Here is a 17404-nt window from a genome sequence, read left to right on the forward strand (position 1 = left end):
GTGCCATCCCTTCAAAAACTCTTATTTTCTGAAGTTCACTGGATTTCAAGAGGTGTCATTTTATTTCACTTTTTTCACAGAATTCTTCTTTTTCTCTTTCTTCTTACTATTATACAAAGTCATAATATTGTAGCACCGTGATACTGTACCAACCACCTTAGTAGAACAGGGTTATTAAAGCCCAGCTGTAAGACTTAGATATGTCCAGCATATTAGGCCTTTTACCCCACTGTCCTCTTCTGCTCTGTGCTGTGTCCTGATCTAGGATCTGAGTAGTTCAGTGATCTTGCCTTCAAAAGCTCAGCTGCCACAGAGGCACGTTTTACTGCAGCTGTACCTCCAAAGAACCAGTGGCTCCCTTCCCTGCTGACTCTGCCCCAGATTGTGCCCTGCTGCAGTTTCTTTCTCAGAGCAGCTGTGATGAGATGATGGTTGCTCTGGTACAAGGGTGACCAGTCCCCAGGCTGTGGGGGGATCTTTGCCTGCTCAGCACGTTGCTCACAGCTTCTGCTCACCATTTGTCATCCACCAGCCATGCAAGCTCAGAAAAAAAATGACCAGCTGAACTAAAATGTGAATAAGATTCATCCTGCATCTTCTATGTGAAGTGATGAGTGTTGTTTCTCTGGCAAGGCCATCCAGAGTTTCCAGAAGAGGTTTAGCTGTGCTGGAAGCATCTCATTTATCAGAGGAACTTGGCAGGGTGATATCTCACTCACTGAAAGCTTGCACAAGAGGCTGTGCTGGAAACCAGGCGTGTGGTGGAGGCATCACCCCAAAATAACATCAAAGGCCTGACCATATCAGTGCCCAGCTGAGATAGGAAATCTCCAGTTCGAAAGTGCTTCTTCAGTGAAGGAGATACACTTCCAGGTTTGGATTCAGGAGTCTGTGAGCAGACAACCAGAGGGTTTTACAGTAATCCCTGGGCTCCATGCAGATGAGATAAAGGTTGTTTGATACTCATCTGAAGGATAAGGAGTTAGTAGAGCCTCGTAGAAATGTTAGCACACTTTCCTCGTTGGAAAAGAGTTGAGAGTGTTCTGCCGTCTAAATTTCATTTTTATTTCATTTTTAAAAAAATTTTGATTTTTTTTCCCCCCAGAAAAGACTAAGGGATATCTATTTTCTTTCAGAAATGTCTTTTATTTCAAAATAACAGCTAGTCCGGTAAGCAGGCAGCAAAATTATTTCATCCTAGAATGATACTGGTATAATAAACAAACTTTCCACCTCTTTCTCCTCCTTGCAATATGTTTTATGTATGTTTGATGGACTATAACAGGTAGAAAAATACAAATACGATATTTAAAAAATATATAGATAATTATTTAAAACAATACAGGGTTTTTTGAGAAGTAGGACTAAGGAGACCTGGTTGTTGCAGGTTTGCACAGCACAGTAACCTCAGTCCTGCTGCAGTAACCCTGGTTGCTCAGTGCCTGTCATGGTTTGGGCACCATCCAGGAATGATTTTGTCTTCCACAGACCTGAATGCTGCTTTAGTTCCTTCCGGAGACTGGATGCTAAAGCTGCTACTGAAAAATTCCAGCAGGATCTGGGTTTCCGGATGCTGAACTGCGGGAGGACAGATCTGATCAACCAAGCAATCGATGCACTGGGACCCGATGGGGTTAACACCATGGATGACCAGGTATGTCACAGAAGACAAACACACCCACAAATTCTCTGCATGAACAACTTCCATGTTCCTTTCCATGTGGCAAATCAATACACCAGGTCGTGTTTGCTGCCTCTCCAAGGGTTTTTCTAATTCTACCGCATGTTTTAGTCTGAAAGTGGAGTCTGAAACCATAAAAAAAATAACCCCTCAAATTCCCCCCCCCATTCTCATGCCACCCCTCCAAAAATGCCCATCAGAGGCTGGAATGAATCGTTTATCAGCTGGAATGTAGGTCTGTTCCTTGGATGGGCTGTCTCAGGCACTGAGGGCAGACAGGTTAATACACAGGCAGTGAATGGAAAGTCTGATGTCAAGACAAAGTGGGTTTTGCCACTGACACTCTCTTCTGCTTCAACAGCCCAAATCCAGCCTGGGGCAGTGATGAGTGACCAAAAGGTGTTGCTGTCTGATGGTTTTCAGGCTCGGAACAGTTTGGAATACAAGAAACAGCACTGAGAACCCCAGTGGTGTCATCAGTCAGTACTAGATTTGCTCAAAGTCCATCGTGCTGATGTGTCTGTTTATTCATTTTTACCTGTTCTCTGCTCCATTGAACCATAGGGATTTGGTAGTCCTGGGAATCTCTGGCTGCTTTTGCTCATGCTGTCAGTCCCATCAAGTAACAGCAGAGTCTGTCCTCTGGGGCATCATTCAGTGCATAGAATTAGCTTTTAATTTAAAAAGGAAAAAAAAACACACTTCCCCCCAATAAACACTCGTTACAGCTGTCACAGCAAGGAGAATGAGCTGTCATGTCTCTGAAACAAGAGGATACTGAGCAGTGGGAAGGGTTTATGTTCAGGTAGAGACGTTTTCTTACAGACAGCATTTTACTGCTGAATTCTGAACCCGGCACATCTTTTCTGGTACTTCCCACCATTCTGCAGTTTTAGAGGAAGTGTGGATGTATAGACAAATAGAGCAGAAATATATCTAGGTATGTAGTTGCCTTATTTACATACCCAGTACCACAAGCTTTGTGGTCACAAAGGTGTGTATCCCCTCATAGGTGCACCTTATATTCACTCTGTCAAAGTGACAAAGGTGGCAGATTTACATTATGAAGGTTTTCCACTTGCTGTATTAAATTTTTTAAAATAAATTTTGCAGTTCCTGTTTCTGTAGCCCTTTTGCTCTCTCAGAGATTATTTTGCTGTGTGAACCTTACTACCCCAGCACCACAGACAGTGGTGCCAAGGCTGTCACTTCTTGCTGGGGGGTGTTTCCTACCTCTCATTCAGCCAGAAAACTGGGAGCTGTCTGGCTTTTGTATGTGTGGAGACCCTTGTAAACAGCTCCTTGGAAGTTGGAGGAGTTTCTGCTGTCACTGATTGATGGTCTCATTGCCATCCTATTGATGGGATCCTCTCACCAGCCCTACTGTGAGCGGGGCAGCTCTGTCATCTTTGCCACACAGAGAGTGTTTTGACACCAGCCTAGGAGGGCAGGACAGGCCCCCTCTGGAGACATTGTTGCCTGGAAATTCTCCACTTGATCCTTCATGGCACTGCCAACCCCAGACAGAGTGAAATCCAAGTTCTAGGAGCGAGCTCTGCCACAGCTGGAGTATGAAACCAAAGCTGAATTTTGCCACCAGTTTGTTTTGCCCTTCCTGGAAAGGAATAAGTCAAAGGCAGATGCCCAGCCTTGGGAAAACTGACAAGATAAAACAGGTCCTGTCATAAGATAGACCGTATAAGCTCATATATTTGGGTTCTTTTGGTCAGGATGCATCTCCTTAACAGGTTGCACAGTTGGTAGCACCTGCAAGGCCTCACAGACAGGTGTTACCATCTCTCACCTGCCATGTGCAGCAAAAGCTTTAGACAGGACTGCTGGACTAATTTAACATGAAGGCTTTAGATCCAGGTTTGAATTTTGACCATTCCCAGAATGTGAGCATGTTCAGACCCAATTCTCCATCTGTGAGTGTGGAGATTTTTGGAAAGAACTCAGAACATGTGCTCAGAAACTCAAATTTGGAGCAGGACCCTGTTATTCCCTTCTAGTGGGGACTGAGCAGCACTCTGGTTTAATGGCATTTGAGATTTTTAGGAAAACACTCTCCTTCTCTTTGCATAGTGAGGAACAAGCAGGGAATGCAAAACTAATACTAAAAATTTAAAAAAAGGCAAAGGTAAGTCTATAATTTTAGAACCCTGACCGGAGCAGTAAATATGGGCTTGTACCTGCAGACCTGAGTTTTGAATTCTCAGTTTACTTATCTCTCATGAGAGGGGATCCTCCCAAACCCCCTCACCCAGATATACCTTTGTGAAGATTTTTTTCTAAAGACTTGTACATGTAACTACCTCAAAGCAGGAAGCTTGGAATTGTGCCTGGAATCTTGGAAAAGATGCCTTGCAAATTCAGGAGCAGAACTCCTATGTGAGAGATGTAATTCTGTTTTACAATACAGGTCCCAGTAAAGATGAAGCTGTATTATTGTTACACACCAAGCAACAGAGATACTGCCTGTGAAAAATTCAAATGCCTGCAATAATTAAGGGGGGGCAGGAAAGTCATAGGATTTGAGCAGGAATGGATTTTACTAGGCCATTTCCTTTCTGTCCTAGCTACTTCTGGAATGAACTCCATAAGTAAGGCTCATTTCTCTCATAATTCATCTCTGAGCCGTCATGGTTTGCTGGTTAAGTAGAGAGAGAGAGATTTATGGGATTGAAATTCTGAAATATTGTGGCAAATAGGATTTTAGCAATGGGGAGAAGTTGCCAAATAAATTCATCTTCTGTATTTTTGTGTTGTGTTCTGCTTTCAGTTCATTTGGCTACAAATGAGCCAAGAAATGCTGTTTCTTTGTTGGCAGCCTTGAGAAACCTCGAGAATTGTGGGCAATACACAGCAAGGATTTTCAGTGATGCCTTTTGTATTCTTGCAGCCTTGTCCCCTGGTGTTTTGTCCACCTCACTTTCCAATACCAGTATGTTGTTCCCACTCTGCATAGAAAACTGTTTTAAAAACATGTGTTATGCTGTCCCTACACACAAGATTCAAACTCCCTGTGTCCGTGACAGTGTCAGTGTTGATAGATATAGAAAGATAACTTGATTTTTCTTTTCTTTTTCTTTCTGAAGGGTATGACCCCCCTCATGTACGCCTGTGCTGCTGGAGATGAAGCCATGGTCCAAATGCTTATAGATGCTGGAGCAAATTTAGATATACCAGTGAGTAACAGAGGACCCTCTCCCCATAATTATTCATCTGTAAACTAATAGGAGCAGCTGTGAAATTCCTTCTAGAAACTGAAGGCTTCAGATCTGGAAGCTTCAAGCAAGGAATTTCTTTCAGAAACCATGTCTTCAGGGATTTTGGAGGGGGGAGAAAACCGTCCAAACCTCTTGGAGAATTTAGTGACTACAATTATGATTAGCATTGGAAGTCTAATAGGCACGGGGGTGGGGGGAGGGGAAGGAGCTGCCATGAGGAGAAACCAGTAAGCCCATTAAAAAGGCTCAGGGGACTGATGGTAGCAGCGTTCTCTAAGTGGCCTAAGTCACTTACAAAGGAAAAAGCCAGGTCTGTACAAGTCTAGAGATGGTGGCAGACAGACAGAGTGGGGAATGACTGCCTGGTTCCCTTCTGCCAGGTTCCCAGTACCTCTCCACGCTACCCCTCGGTGCACCCTGACAGCCGGCACTGGACTGCCCTCACCTTTGCTGTGCTACATGGGCACATCTCCGTGGTCCAGGTAAGGTTCTGGTTGAGAATCCTTCCAGGAGGCCTGGAGGGGCTGAAGTACAGCACTGTGACCCTGACTCTCAGCCTTCCTGAGCACAGATCTGGCCCAGGCTCCACCTGCAGTTTGGTGGGAGCCTCCTAAAAAAACAGTGAAAAACGGCATGTTTGGAAATGAGAAGGAAAATTGATGATGGAATTCCTAACAAAACACAGTGTGTTTCCTTATTTTTCTTTGGTTTCAGTATTGATCCAAGTCTTACTGCTTCAAGAACAATGTTGCACAATCATTTCTTTAGTATTAGACAAAGTAGTGCTTCATGTGGAGTGGTTACAGCTTGACTGCTTGATCAGGAGCTTTCTGACAGTAGATATTGATTGGTTTATAAATTTACATGTGCAAAAATTCTGTGTGTGCTGATTTCTGCTCTAATTGAAGCAAATCATCTGTAACTTTCTCTATAATCCTTGAAAATTGCATGAATAAGACTTACACTGTCGTGGGATTTGAGCCTGCACATCCTCCCTGCTCCCTTTTCTGTGGAATTAAGGGGCAGCAAAATGGAGTGGAGTTCTGGAAATCCTACACAGACTTCCATAGGAATTACAAACTGATCACAGCAGATAGTCAATTGCTGATGAATTTAATTTACCTTCTGCTCAAAGGGAAAGAAAAAAAGATATAAGTAAATGGAGGCTGCACACACTCATCATTTGTGTACATTTGTAAATAATTATAAAGATTAGATTCCACCTGGCAAATTGCCTGGGCAGCCTTAATTTACATGTAAGATATGAGTTTGATTCTCCCAGGACATGAAGCCAAGTATATCAAAGCTCCTGCTGGACTGCACTACCCACAATTAGAATATCCTGGTGGATACACATGGACAAGGCTGGTCCTCCCTGCCCTGTCCCACCCCCTGTGCCATCTGCCAGCCCCACCTGGCCATAAAACATCCCCATCACCTTGTAACCTTGTCCCCTTCATCTGGGAGGGGGTTCTTCCCTCACAGGCAGCTCAGTGGTTCAATGAAAGCAAGTTCTGTGTGACAAATCACTGCAGCTGCCAGAGCTCCTTTTTCAGCAGGCTCCACAGGGCAACAGATCGAGAGCCATGACCAGCTCCAGGGCTGATTCCCTGGAGGAACCCTGCTTCCTGCACACAGCATGAAACTAAGTAAGATGGACTTCCTGTGCTCAAGAGAAGTTCTGATTGCAGAGCTCTTTGGAGTTGGGAAATTACAATTGCAAAGGCACGTCCATAAAGGAGATAAAAAATAGGTGGTGATGTTCTCCAGGCTGCCAGCTGAGCCCCTTTCCAGAATAAACTCAAATATTGAAAGCACAGTGAACGAAAGAAAATTTACAGAAAGCTGTAAATTGCCATTCATGGTGAGGAATGAGTGAGGAAATGCAAGAGAAATTTGCTTCGTAACTAATACTTTGCCGTAGCCTTTGTGTGCAGGCCCTTTGTGTGTGTGCCCTTCTCAGTGTGAATCCACTGGTTTTCCTTCCTAACACACAGCCCCTTCTGTTTTGCCCTTCTGAATTGCTCTTTTCCCACCTCCCTGTCTTCCATGTGCCTGTTGCAGCTGCTCTTGGATGCTGGTGCCCATGTTGAGGGCTCTGCTGTGAACACTGGAGAGGACAACTATGCCGAGACACCCCTCCAGCTTGCCTCGGCTGCAGGTGAGCTCCTTGTGACCCCAGCATGCTCCATTTCTTGCTTCCACAGGCCTGGTGGGCCCTGATTATCTGCTTTTGCAATTAGTCCCACACTTGCCTCCTCCCAGAGGCCACCACAGCAAAGCTGATGGCACCAACTCCTTTGCAAAGCACTGTCAAGAAACATGAATCAGCCCTGCCTAGTCCAGGCATGTCATGGATCTAAGTAAGATCCAGATGCAAAAAAATTAACAAGTTTAAATCCAGCCTGGGGAAAAATCACTGTTATGTAAAGAAATTTGTTTTATTAGTTTATTAAGTACAAGTAAAATTGTGCATTTCTTCTAGAGGGCTGTCAGGAGTTGGGCATTCTGGGAACAAGTCTGTGCTAGTTGTTGTTTTTCAGTACTTTTCACCTCTAACTGGTTTTACTTTTTTTCCCTTGATTTGTTTCCGCTTCATTTTTGTGCTTTTATGATGAGTCTCTCTGGTTTGCTCTGCTCCAACATTTATTGAAGGGATATTGATGTTCACTGTGCTGAGTCTCCTGCCACTCACTCCTCCATCTAATGAGGATAGAGAAAGGAGCCCTGCCTGTTACCACTCCTATTTTTATGCTTCCAGAGAGGAACCATCGTAATGCTTCTGTCCATTTTTCCCCAGGAAATTACGAGTTGGTCAGTTTGCTGCTAAGCAGAGGTGCAGATCCCCTCCTGAGCATGCTGGAAGTCAATGGAATGTCCTCATCTCTCCACGAAGACATGAATTGCTTCAGCCACTCAGCAGCACACGGGCACAGGTAAGGCTCTGTTTATGTTCAGAACAGGGTGGGGTTTTTGCACTATGGGTATTTTGCACTATGGTGTATATATATACCCATATATATATGGGTATATATGACTTTGTGACCCAAATCGCAGGGTGTGTGGCTCAGAAGATGGTGTTAGGACACTCCTGATAACCATTTTTAGAGGTGAGAAACCACAGTTTCCCAATCTATTCTGATGCCTTTTAGGCATGATTTTTAAATTGCTTGTTGCTCTTTTTTCCATCCCTTTGAGAAAAAATTGATGCAAGACTTCATTATTCAGCAACTATAATTTTCATAAAAGAAAGGGATTATATTTTAGTCAAAAGCACAAAATACAACAGAGATCTTTGCTTTTTCTTAGTCTGTCACTTGCTGGTCTGGCTCTGCAGCACTAGGAGTGAGCAGGAGCTGGTTCTAGGGCCTGTGTGAGCAGATTGAGTTCCACCTAAGGGTAGGTTATGAGATTGAGGTTATGAGATCCTGGGTCATGTTCTGAGACAGAATCTAATCTTGTTAAGGTGGCAAAAATAATCTGCAACAGAATCTGGTTGACTGCACCTCTGGTTTTTGGATGGCCAACCAAGAGATGAGTCATTATGATGCTGAGCAGCCAGCCTGGGCTTTCCAACCCTGTTTGCAGGGTAGTTATTTAGAACTAGGTCATTAATTTCAAACTCTTCCAGAAATCCTTCTGTTCCCAGGGAAAAATGTTAGTGTAACAAGCCAATTAAAACAACCCTGGAACAACCATGGAGATGGGCTGAGAGAAACCCACAGGGTTGTACAACATGGCATGTTAAATAACAGCTCCCTTGAACCCAGCTGAGCTTTACAGTGACAAAACTGCACCTCCAGGTACATCTCACATCTGGATACACCCAGAAAAGTATTCCAAGATCAAATGAGGCTCAAACTCTGCAAAGCTGGAACGGCCTAATGCAGTTATTTACAGTGTAAAACTACACAAACACTGTTCCCCTCCCACCATTTTCTGACCGTGCAAACTGTGAAATTCAAGGTTTGTTCTCCCATCCTAAAGACCCAAATTAACTGGATTTAGCCACAGGGAGTGGTGTGGGTGCAAGGAGAGCACCAGCTAGTGGCAATGCAGCAGCACAGCTGAGTGCTGGGTGGCCTTGCTGGGATTGGGAATGTCTAGAGCAGATGGTTCCAGCTGGCTGAGGGACACCAATGATGCAAACTTCCCAAAGTGGCTGGACACAAACAAGAAAGTCTCTCACTTGCAACTGCTGTGTGAAATTCCAAACAAACCCACCGTATGAGGGGTATGGTCCATGTGCACAAACAGGGCATGAGGATGTGGGGTAAGGAAAGACAAGTTGTTTAAATGCTGTTCCATAGTGCCTGCTGTCTGTCTTTGGGAAGGAAATCATCTACTAAGCCAAATCCCCACAGCTAAATCACCACAGTCCTGTGTGAATTGATACTTCACTTATTAATAAGTGAAATCTCTTCCTCCTTCTCTTCAGGAACGTCCTGCGCAAGCTCCTGACCCAGCCCCAGCAAGTGAAGGGAGATGTTCTCTCCCTGGAGGAGATTTTGGCTGAGGGGGTGGAGAGTGACACCTCCAGCCAGGGAAGCTCCAGTGAGGGCCAGGTCAAGCTCTGCAAGACAAGGATGAAGGCTCTGCAGGAGGCCATGTACTACAGTGCTGAGCACGGCTACGTGGACATCACCATGGAGCTCAGGGCACTGGGTAAGCTCTTCCTTTTAACCATTGTGCAAATTTAAGGCATAAAAAGCTCTTTCCTCTGCCCCTTCCACTTGCAGGAGCACTAACTCCAACTGCAAAGCTATCCCAGGCTGTGTAATTTAAATTAAAGAAGTGTTTAAGGCTCTTCACAAATTCCTGATGTGGGATGTCCCTCACTCTTGGCTGGATTCTCTGTTCCCACATATCAAAACAAAGGGACGTATCCCTTTGTCAGATACTGACATCTAAAATTCAGGCTGGTCTCAAAACCATAAATAAAATCAGAGATTAAATGGTTAAAGGTGAGAGAACAAACCTGATGTAAAGGTAGGAAAGAGAAGTTTTAAAGCTTGCGTATTACAGGTAACCAGGAGAAAAGACCCCTCACACCATGTTTGCGTAGGGTTATGTATTCTTACAAGTTCAGTTCAAATTTATTTTGTGGCTCTGACTAATCATGAAGCTCAGAACAAAACAGGGAGTCTGTGGTCCTTAACAATCAGCATAAAGCTCCAATTTATGATCCTGGTACCAATCCTTTGCTTGTGTAGATAACTCAATTTGTCAGTGACCCAGTTCAGTCACCTTCAATGTCAAACAAAAATGTATGTGCTGTTGGCTTGTATGTAATGGTCTACTCCAGTGCTGCCAAGTGTTAGTAATAGCAGCAGGACAATTACTCACAGGTACTTCAGCAAATCATCTTTCACTGTTCCTTTTCTGTGGCTGCAGGGGTTCCCTGGAAACTCCACGTGTGGATCGAATCCCTACGGACAACCTTCTACCAGTCCCGTTACTCCGTGGTACAGACCCTCCTCAGGGAGTTTGTCACTATTAAAGAGGAGGATTACAATGAAGAACTGGTTAATGAAGGCTTGCAGCTCATGTTTGATATCCTCAAAACCAGCAAAGTAAGTATTAGTTTGTGACAGTGTGAAAATCAGTGTTTTTGTTGTTGTACGAGGTTGTGCACAAGAACAAGTGCAAAGTCCCTAAGGAGTTATGGTATGGAAATAGCCCTGATAGCATTTATCTAAATGCATATACAGCCCCCAAAGCAGTCCTGAAATGCACAGACAGGGGGAAGCTGAGGAGCAGATCCAGCTCTTGATACCTCCATAATTGGTCACTACAACATGTGTTGTAACTCTCCTTTAAATTAAAAGCAAGAGATGTAACTGGCTGACTAAAACCAACTGCAGACTGGGAACCAAATGGATCTGACCATGAGCTAAGTGTAAATCAGACCTTGCTGAGGACACACCTGTGGGCTCATCTGTTCCAGAGAAGGGCATGAGCTTCTGCTGACAGGCTGTTCTCTGTTGCTGAGAATTCTGTCAGAACACACTTGCTCAGATCCTTGTCCCTCTGTGGGGAGGTTATTCCTGTTGTTACGCAGTTGCTCTAAGCCTCAAGTGAACTGTTACAGCACATTTGAAACCTGCTTCAAACAGAGTGATAATACCTGTTCCATGCCCCTCACAGAATGATTCCATCAACCAGCAGCTTGCGTCCATCTTCACTCACTGCTATGGGAGCAGCCCGATCCCCAGCATTCCTGAAATCCGGAAGACGCTGCCAGCTCGCCTAGGTAAGGTGCTCACCTACACAGGGAAGTTCTTGTGGTTGTGGTTGGGTTTTTTTTATTTTTTAAAAACATGCACAGTTTAAAAAAAAATATTCACCTGTTTTTTCCCCTCACCCGACAGATCCTCACTTTCTGAACAACAAAGAAATGTCCGACGTAACTTTCTTAGTAGAAGGAAAGCTCTTTTATGCACACAAAGTCCTGCTGGTTACTGCATCTAACAGGTGAGTCACTAACCAGGGATATAATTAAATAACCTGATTATCCCTAAAACATGTGTGCAGTAGTTGGGATTTTACATACCCATTCCCTTTCCTTCTCTCGGAGTTTGCAGTGAGAGCTACACTCGCTCCAGCTTTCCTGGAATCTCACACTCCCCTGGTACACTGACCTGGTACACTTGGATTTATTAGTTATTTTCTCTATTATTGGCATAGGAACAGGTTTTCCAACTATTACAAGGTGGGATTGGATCAGACCCAAGCAACTTGTAGGTTAAATTGTCCCTTAACTAAATACCATTAAATTGAAAGAAATGTTTCAATTTTCAACTTGCAAACAAGAACAAGGATCTTTGTTTTCCCCTTGCTTTGGCTGCTTGTCAGTAGTTGATGAGTATATGACACACTAACACAGCAATCTAAAGTGTAATTAAACTTAATCTTTTAAAACAATTTCCAGGTTTAAGACACTAATGACCAATAAAACAGAGCACGACAGCCACGGCAGCAAGACTGTTGAAATCAGTGATATGAAATACAATATTTTCAAGGTATGTAACTTATTTTACTTTTGCTTTATTCTTTATCATCTTCTCACCTACTTGGAAGGTAAGATGTAATATCATAGGTAATTTACAAGTAGAAATGGAGTTCCTTTCAATACATCTGAATTTCAGGAGTATTCTGTTCTTTTTTCCAAAGTTCTCAGGTAGGACCAGCCTTAAAACAGAATCCTCCAGTCTGTAGTCTTATTTTCTTAGTAGGCTCTTCCATTAAGCAGGAGAAAATAGCCTTCTACTGAAGTCATTTTATACTTTTAAGACACCATTTTCATACTTTTTTAAAGCACCATTTTCATGCTGTGCTAAACAAAAGTAAATTATTTATAGCAGGTGGATTACGAGGCTTCATATTCATTCAGATCAGGTGATCAGAAATCAATGGCGTTCCTGTCAAGAAAGGGTCAGAATTGAGAATTATACTTTGCTTTTATGACATTTATGTATTTAATGGACCTAAGGGAGGATTATTCATGATGGAGAGAAGGCAGGTTACACACAACGAAGTTAAAAAACAAGTCAGTGAAATGTGATAGTTATGGTATTCCAGATTTCCAGACTTGCATTTCAGATTTGGAAGAAAGGTACAGAACAGGGAGATGGGAATTGAATTGAAACAGCAAAATGCTTCACAGAGTTAAACAATTTGATGGCAAATATAATCAGATGAGTTAAGGAGATGCCATCTCAGTTACAGTGGAGGATGCTGAGCCACCAGAGATCTGAGTGTTCTACTGGAAAGCAGCTTTGCTCTCCCGTAATTGTTATATATACAAATATGTACAATTAGAAAATGTTTAAAAATAGCAGCTTAGTTTGTTACTATCCCTGTGGGACATGGTAAGCATGGCTTGCAGGCCCCACACCTGCTTACACAGTACCCAGGACACTTCTCTCCCAACACCAAATCCAGTCCTGTCCCTGGTACCGTTTGGGCTGGGGGTGAGCGCATGCACATCAAAGAACAGAAAAGCTGCCTCTCGCTCTTTCTGAAAACAATTAGGCCTTTTCCTCTGGCCCTGATGGGAGGCTGGAAGATGATTAGAAGCCCAGCAGGGAAGGCAAGTGGCTGGGAGGTCCCTGGGACACACATGCTGGGCTCGCTGGCAGCTCCGCGCGTGACCAGCCGGCCGGGCTTTACAAAGCCGGATCTGAGACACCGCTTTACAAGGACAGCGGTGTTGCCCAGAGACACACTGTCACCCTCAGCCTAAAATCCTCAGCAGGGCCCTTGTTTCAGAACCCCAGAGAGAAAGGACTGTTAGAAAGCAGCAGATTTGCAACGCTAGGGGAAAAAAAAGCCACCAATGGAGGCGAGAGCTGGAATAGGACACGATTCCCGTCTGTTCAGGAAGGGGAGCACAGCCATCAACAGCCCCTTGTGACTTCAGTGATAACTTCATGCCTGGCCTTCTTCCAATTCTAGATGCTGATGCAGTATTTATACTATGGAGGAACAGAATCTATGGAAATTCCCACCACTGATATCTTAGAGGTGAGAGCATTTTCTTCTAAGTCTTGCCAAGTGCACTGGGGCATAAACAGAGCTGAAAGGCAAACTCTGGGAGCTAACAGCAAGCTCCCATCCAATCCAGGAGTGTACTTAACACTTGGAAATGAGCTTAAAAGTTTCAAAACATCATTGCTTGGTGCTTCTGTGACAGAAAGGAGCACAAATACATTTCCTGCATGAGGAGCCTTTGCTATGACGGGAAGTGTGTCTGTCAATCACTTTAGCATTGAGTGGCCTTTCTGCTCTTTCATGAGGACTTGGCCATTAAAACAGGGAGTCAGAGGCTGTTCAGAGAGGAAATGATCCGTTCTGTTTGCCTTCCCTAGGCCTTTCAAGGCTCATGATCTCAAATAGCTGCTTCTCTCTTGTCCCCATAGCTGCTGTCGGCTGCCAGCCTGTTCCAGCTGGACGGCCTCCAGAGACACTGTGAGATCCTCTGTGCCCAGACCATCAGCATGGACAACTCTGTGAACATCTATAAATATGCAAAGGTAAATGCCAACCCCCCTTGTTTAAGAATCCCAATGAAACAGCAGGATTCTTCCCATGGGCTCCTGTTGGGAAGTAAATAGCACAGGCACAGGTGGGCACCTCTCTGCAGGTGACTCTACCCCACCATAAAGTGAGTCTGTAAAGTCCTGCACAGCCCAAGTGTGTTTTCCTGTCTGAAGCAATCATGTGGGAAATTGAGGGGGGATCCCTGCAGAGGAGGGGAGAGCTGTCTGAGCAGGCTGATCCTGCAAACATCAGCAAAGCCCAAGGGATTCAAATCCTGGGAGCAGCAGGGGCCATTGATCACAGCACAGCAGCTACGAAATAAACCCTTTCCTAGGACCCCTACTGCTGGAATATATTCCTTACAGTTCCAGAATTAACATAAACCCAGTTGTGTGGCAGATATTCACCTCTGTAGCAAATAACCCATGTTATCAATAAATCATAAATACTTTGCTATTCCTGGAATTTTGCAGGATCAAATCCCTTAAGCAAAAGAAACAGAGAGCTGATCATGACTTTTTTATTTTGTGTTCAGTGTGTCACACTGAGGCTTTTCAATTCCTGACTCTCACACTGGGCTGGTTTTTTTCCCATGGAACTTGGGCTGGTTTCTTTCAGGATCTAAAATTTAACAGTATGCCGTGGTAGAGAGGGGAAAAAGAACATTTCCTACTGGCCTTTAGTACTTTTCCTTAAAATAGTATTTGCACAAAGTTCCCAGGAACAGGCTGTATGTGCACAGAGCTTCTTAATGCTGAACTTGAGTTTTGTTCTCATTACTGACCTGACTGATTCTGAAGCAAAGGGAAGATCCCAGCCAGAAATCACCCAGTATGGTTTAGAAGTGTAATATCCCTGTTCTTCTACATCCATCTCCTTTTTGTAGGAGCAAGGCTCACATCCTGTGAACCGTATCCTGATTGCCCTGAGCTGTGCTCACCATCTGGCAGTGCAGTGTTGTGTGTCACAGCTAAACAGGTACCTTGGCCACTTCATCAGCCAGCTGCTCTGCTCCTTGAAGAGCAGGAGGCTGGAGTGCAGGCCAGGGGCTCTGCCAACAGCAGGCCAGCAGGGGAAGGAATTAAAAAAGCCTGGATGCCTCCCTGCTCACACCTGTGCCTACAAAAAGCACCAGGAGAAATTATCAGCCATCACTGGTCCTGCCTTCAGTGCTTTCCCACTGTCCTTTTTCTGTCTTAGGAAAAAGCATTAGAAAGAGAGACTCAGGGATGTAATTTAGGACTTCAAGGCTAAAAAAATCGTCCTCTCTCCCTCAGATTCACAACGCACCCGAACTGGCCTCTTTCTGCGAGGGCTTCTTCCTCAAGCACATGAGCTCCCTCCTGGAGCAGGACTCATTCAAACAGCTCATCTACAGCAGGAACAGCAAAGTGCAGGGCCTGGACCCACTGAGGGACCTGCAGACAGCCCTGGCTGTGCGCCTGCACTCCGTGTATGTCACCTCCAGGGTGTGAGGCGGGACAAGGCACTGGGATTCGTCACCAGGAAAGCTGTGGCTGACCTGTTTGCCTCCTGGATCTCGCTGAAAGCCCCCTGCAGCAGCCACCCCCAGGCCAGGGTGCTGAGGGAGGGGGAGCTTGGCTTCTCTGTGCTGCTGCTGTCACAGAAGCGCCCCTGGCACAGCACAAATAAGGGCTGAGGGTGCAAGGGAAGAACCTGAACCGCAGAGATCAGCGCTGCCCTTTCCACAAGCACAAGGCAGGGCTGGAGAGAAAGAGGCAGTTTTACCTAGACCTGATGCCTAATACATAGGTTTAAGTGTCTACACACCACCTAGTTCACACACAAACAGATGTTTTCCGTGTAAAAAGGCTGCATAGAAGGAGTTTTCTGATCCACTGCCCATCCGATGAGCCAGTGCCACAAACTACTTCAGTAACACCACCAGTGTCTGCAAGAGACTCACATAACTTTTCCCCCAAAACTGTTTGCACCTTGAAAGAGATATTTTGGATGTTCAAAGCTGAGTAGAAACTAATATTAACTCTGAAATTACTCGTTCTTTAAACCTTATATGAAGAACCGAGCTGGGGCAGGGAGGGGAGAGTTGGGGGGTTGTGTGTTTTCACTGTGCTAGTTGTTAATCTTGTTTTATCTTGAGGAGATATAAAAAGACTGTCTGCCCTTTCACTTGTCAAGGTCTGATAGTCTCAGTTGCTTTCACCTTCAAAACCTGTTTCTGGACATTATCTGTGAGACCTCACAGCATAAAAGACACTTTCTAGAAGACTCAGGTGTAATAGGAGCTATGCTAAAAACTGCCCAGTTGCATAAATAGCAATTAAAGTCTCCCCAAGAACCCAAGAGGAACACAGAGCTCCATGGTTTGGTCTCTTTCTGGAGCTAGTTGGAATCAGCAGCTCTGACCTCTATACTCCACTCCCACAGCCTCATCCCTGGATTGCTGTTTCCACAGATACGCTACCTCAGGGGGTCTGGGCACAGTGCACACCTGGCAGGTACCTGGGGGTTGGCTGCAGCCTTAAACAAGATGCCTCGACTCAAATGCCCAAGATTCACATTTTTCCTTTGTTCACAGATGTTTCTGGTCCAAAAGGCCTCATCCTAGCTGACTTAGGAGAAGAAAAAGCAGACAGTTCAATCTACAGTTTTGAATCTAAAGCAATGTGTTTTTGTGTGTGTTTTTACTTTAAATAATCCCAACTGTAGGAAGGTTAAAACACAGACCTTACTCTCACCGAGATTTAAGGAAAAGACCTCCAGCTATTCCCACTGAGCTTTGCTTGCACCCACCAGAAGCATTCACCAAGGCCCTTTCATTCATTTTAAATGGGTGGAGGAAACCAAGTTTTCAGTGGAGAACTGTTCCTTCTTACAAACTCAACAATTAATCAATATTATAATTAAACACACTGGAAAAGAAGGAAGCTCAGCTGGGCCCAAGCTCCAAAGCACAATATAGACACTGTTTAGGTAGATGCAGGGAAGGAGAAGGAACGACAGCATCTCCCAACAAATCCATCAAAAGCTGACCCAGCCTCAGTCCTAAAGGATTTACACAAGAGGCAAATTGCATGCAAGGATAAGTCTAGGCTTAGTCAGCTGACAGGTTGGTCAGGGCACACTGCCTTTGTGCTTTAGGTACACATCTGCTTCTGAACATCACCAGCTCCAATAACCCTATTTATTAGCAGAAAGCCATACAGGGGGTTCAAAATTATCACTGGTCTGCCTGAGAAATACCACAGAAGGCTTGATCTTGGAAAGTATTTTCAAGTAGCTGCTCCAGCTACCTGTACAAATATGTAGGTCCTCTTTTGTTGCTGTAATATTACAATGCTTTGTTAATTGTACATTAATGTTGTCATTTATGTAAATGTACCAGGATTTTATTAACAATGTAATTTTAAAATACACAGTTGCTGTTATTTATTCTGCTCTTCTAACAATGAGAAAAAACCCATGTATT

The 17404-nt window shown here is 44.4% G+C and overlaps 1 protein-coding gene across 1 annotated transcript in view; it reads left to right on the forward strand.

Annotated features, from left to right (window-relative positions):
- ABTB2 (ankyrin repeat and BTB domain containing 2) overlaps positions 1 to 17019 on the forward strand; it is a 115434-nt gene extending 98415 nt beyond the window's left edge. Inside the window, exons 5-17 of the mRNA XM_008922682.3 lie at positions 1489 to 1654; positions 4780 to 4869; positions 5292 to 5393; positions 6976 to 7072; positions 7712 to 7847; positions 9350 to 9576; positions 10306 to 10484; positions 11059 to 11164; positions 11283 to 11385; positions 11843 to 11933; positions 13369 to 13437; positions 13833 to 13946; positions 15231 to 17019. Of these exons, the coding sequence (XP_008920930.1) occupies positions 1489 to 1654; positions 4780 to 4869; positions 5292 to 5393; positions 6976 to 7072; positions 7712 to 7847; positions 9350 to 9576; positions 10306 to 10484; positions 11059 to 11164; positions 11283 to 11385; positions 11843 to 11933; positions 13369 to 13437; positions 13833 to 13946; positions 15231 to 15428 (1678 nt within the window). The 3' untranslated portion in view covers positions 15429 to 17019. The remainder of the gene's footprint in view (positions 1 to 1488; positions 1655 to 4779; positions 4870 to 5291; positions 5394 to 6975; positions 7073 to 7711; positions 7848 to 9349; positions 9577 to 10305; positions 10485 to 11058; positions 11165 to 11282; positions 11386 to 11842; positions 11934 to 13368; positions 13438 to 13832; positions 13947 to 15230) is intronic.
- The last annotated feature ends 385 nt before the right edge of the window (positions 17020 to 17404 follow it).

The sequence above is a fragment of the Manacus vitellinus genome, unplaced genomic scaffold (assembly GCF_001715985.3).
Source record: "Manacus vitellinus isolate BGI_N305 unplaced genomic scaffold, ASM171598v3 scaffold_57_pilon, whole genome shotgun sequence".
Classification (NCBI taxonomy): domain Eukaryota; kingdom Metazoa; phylum Chordata; class Aves; order Passeriformes; family Pipridae; genus Manacus; species Manacus vitellinus.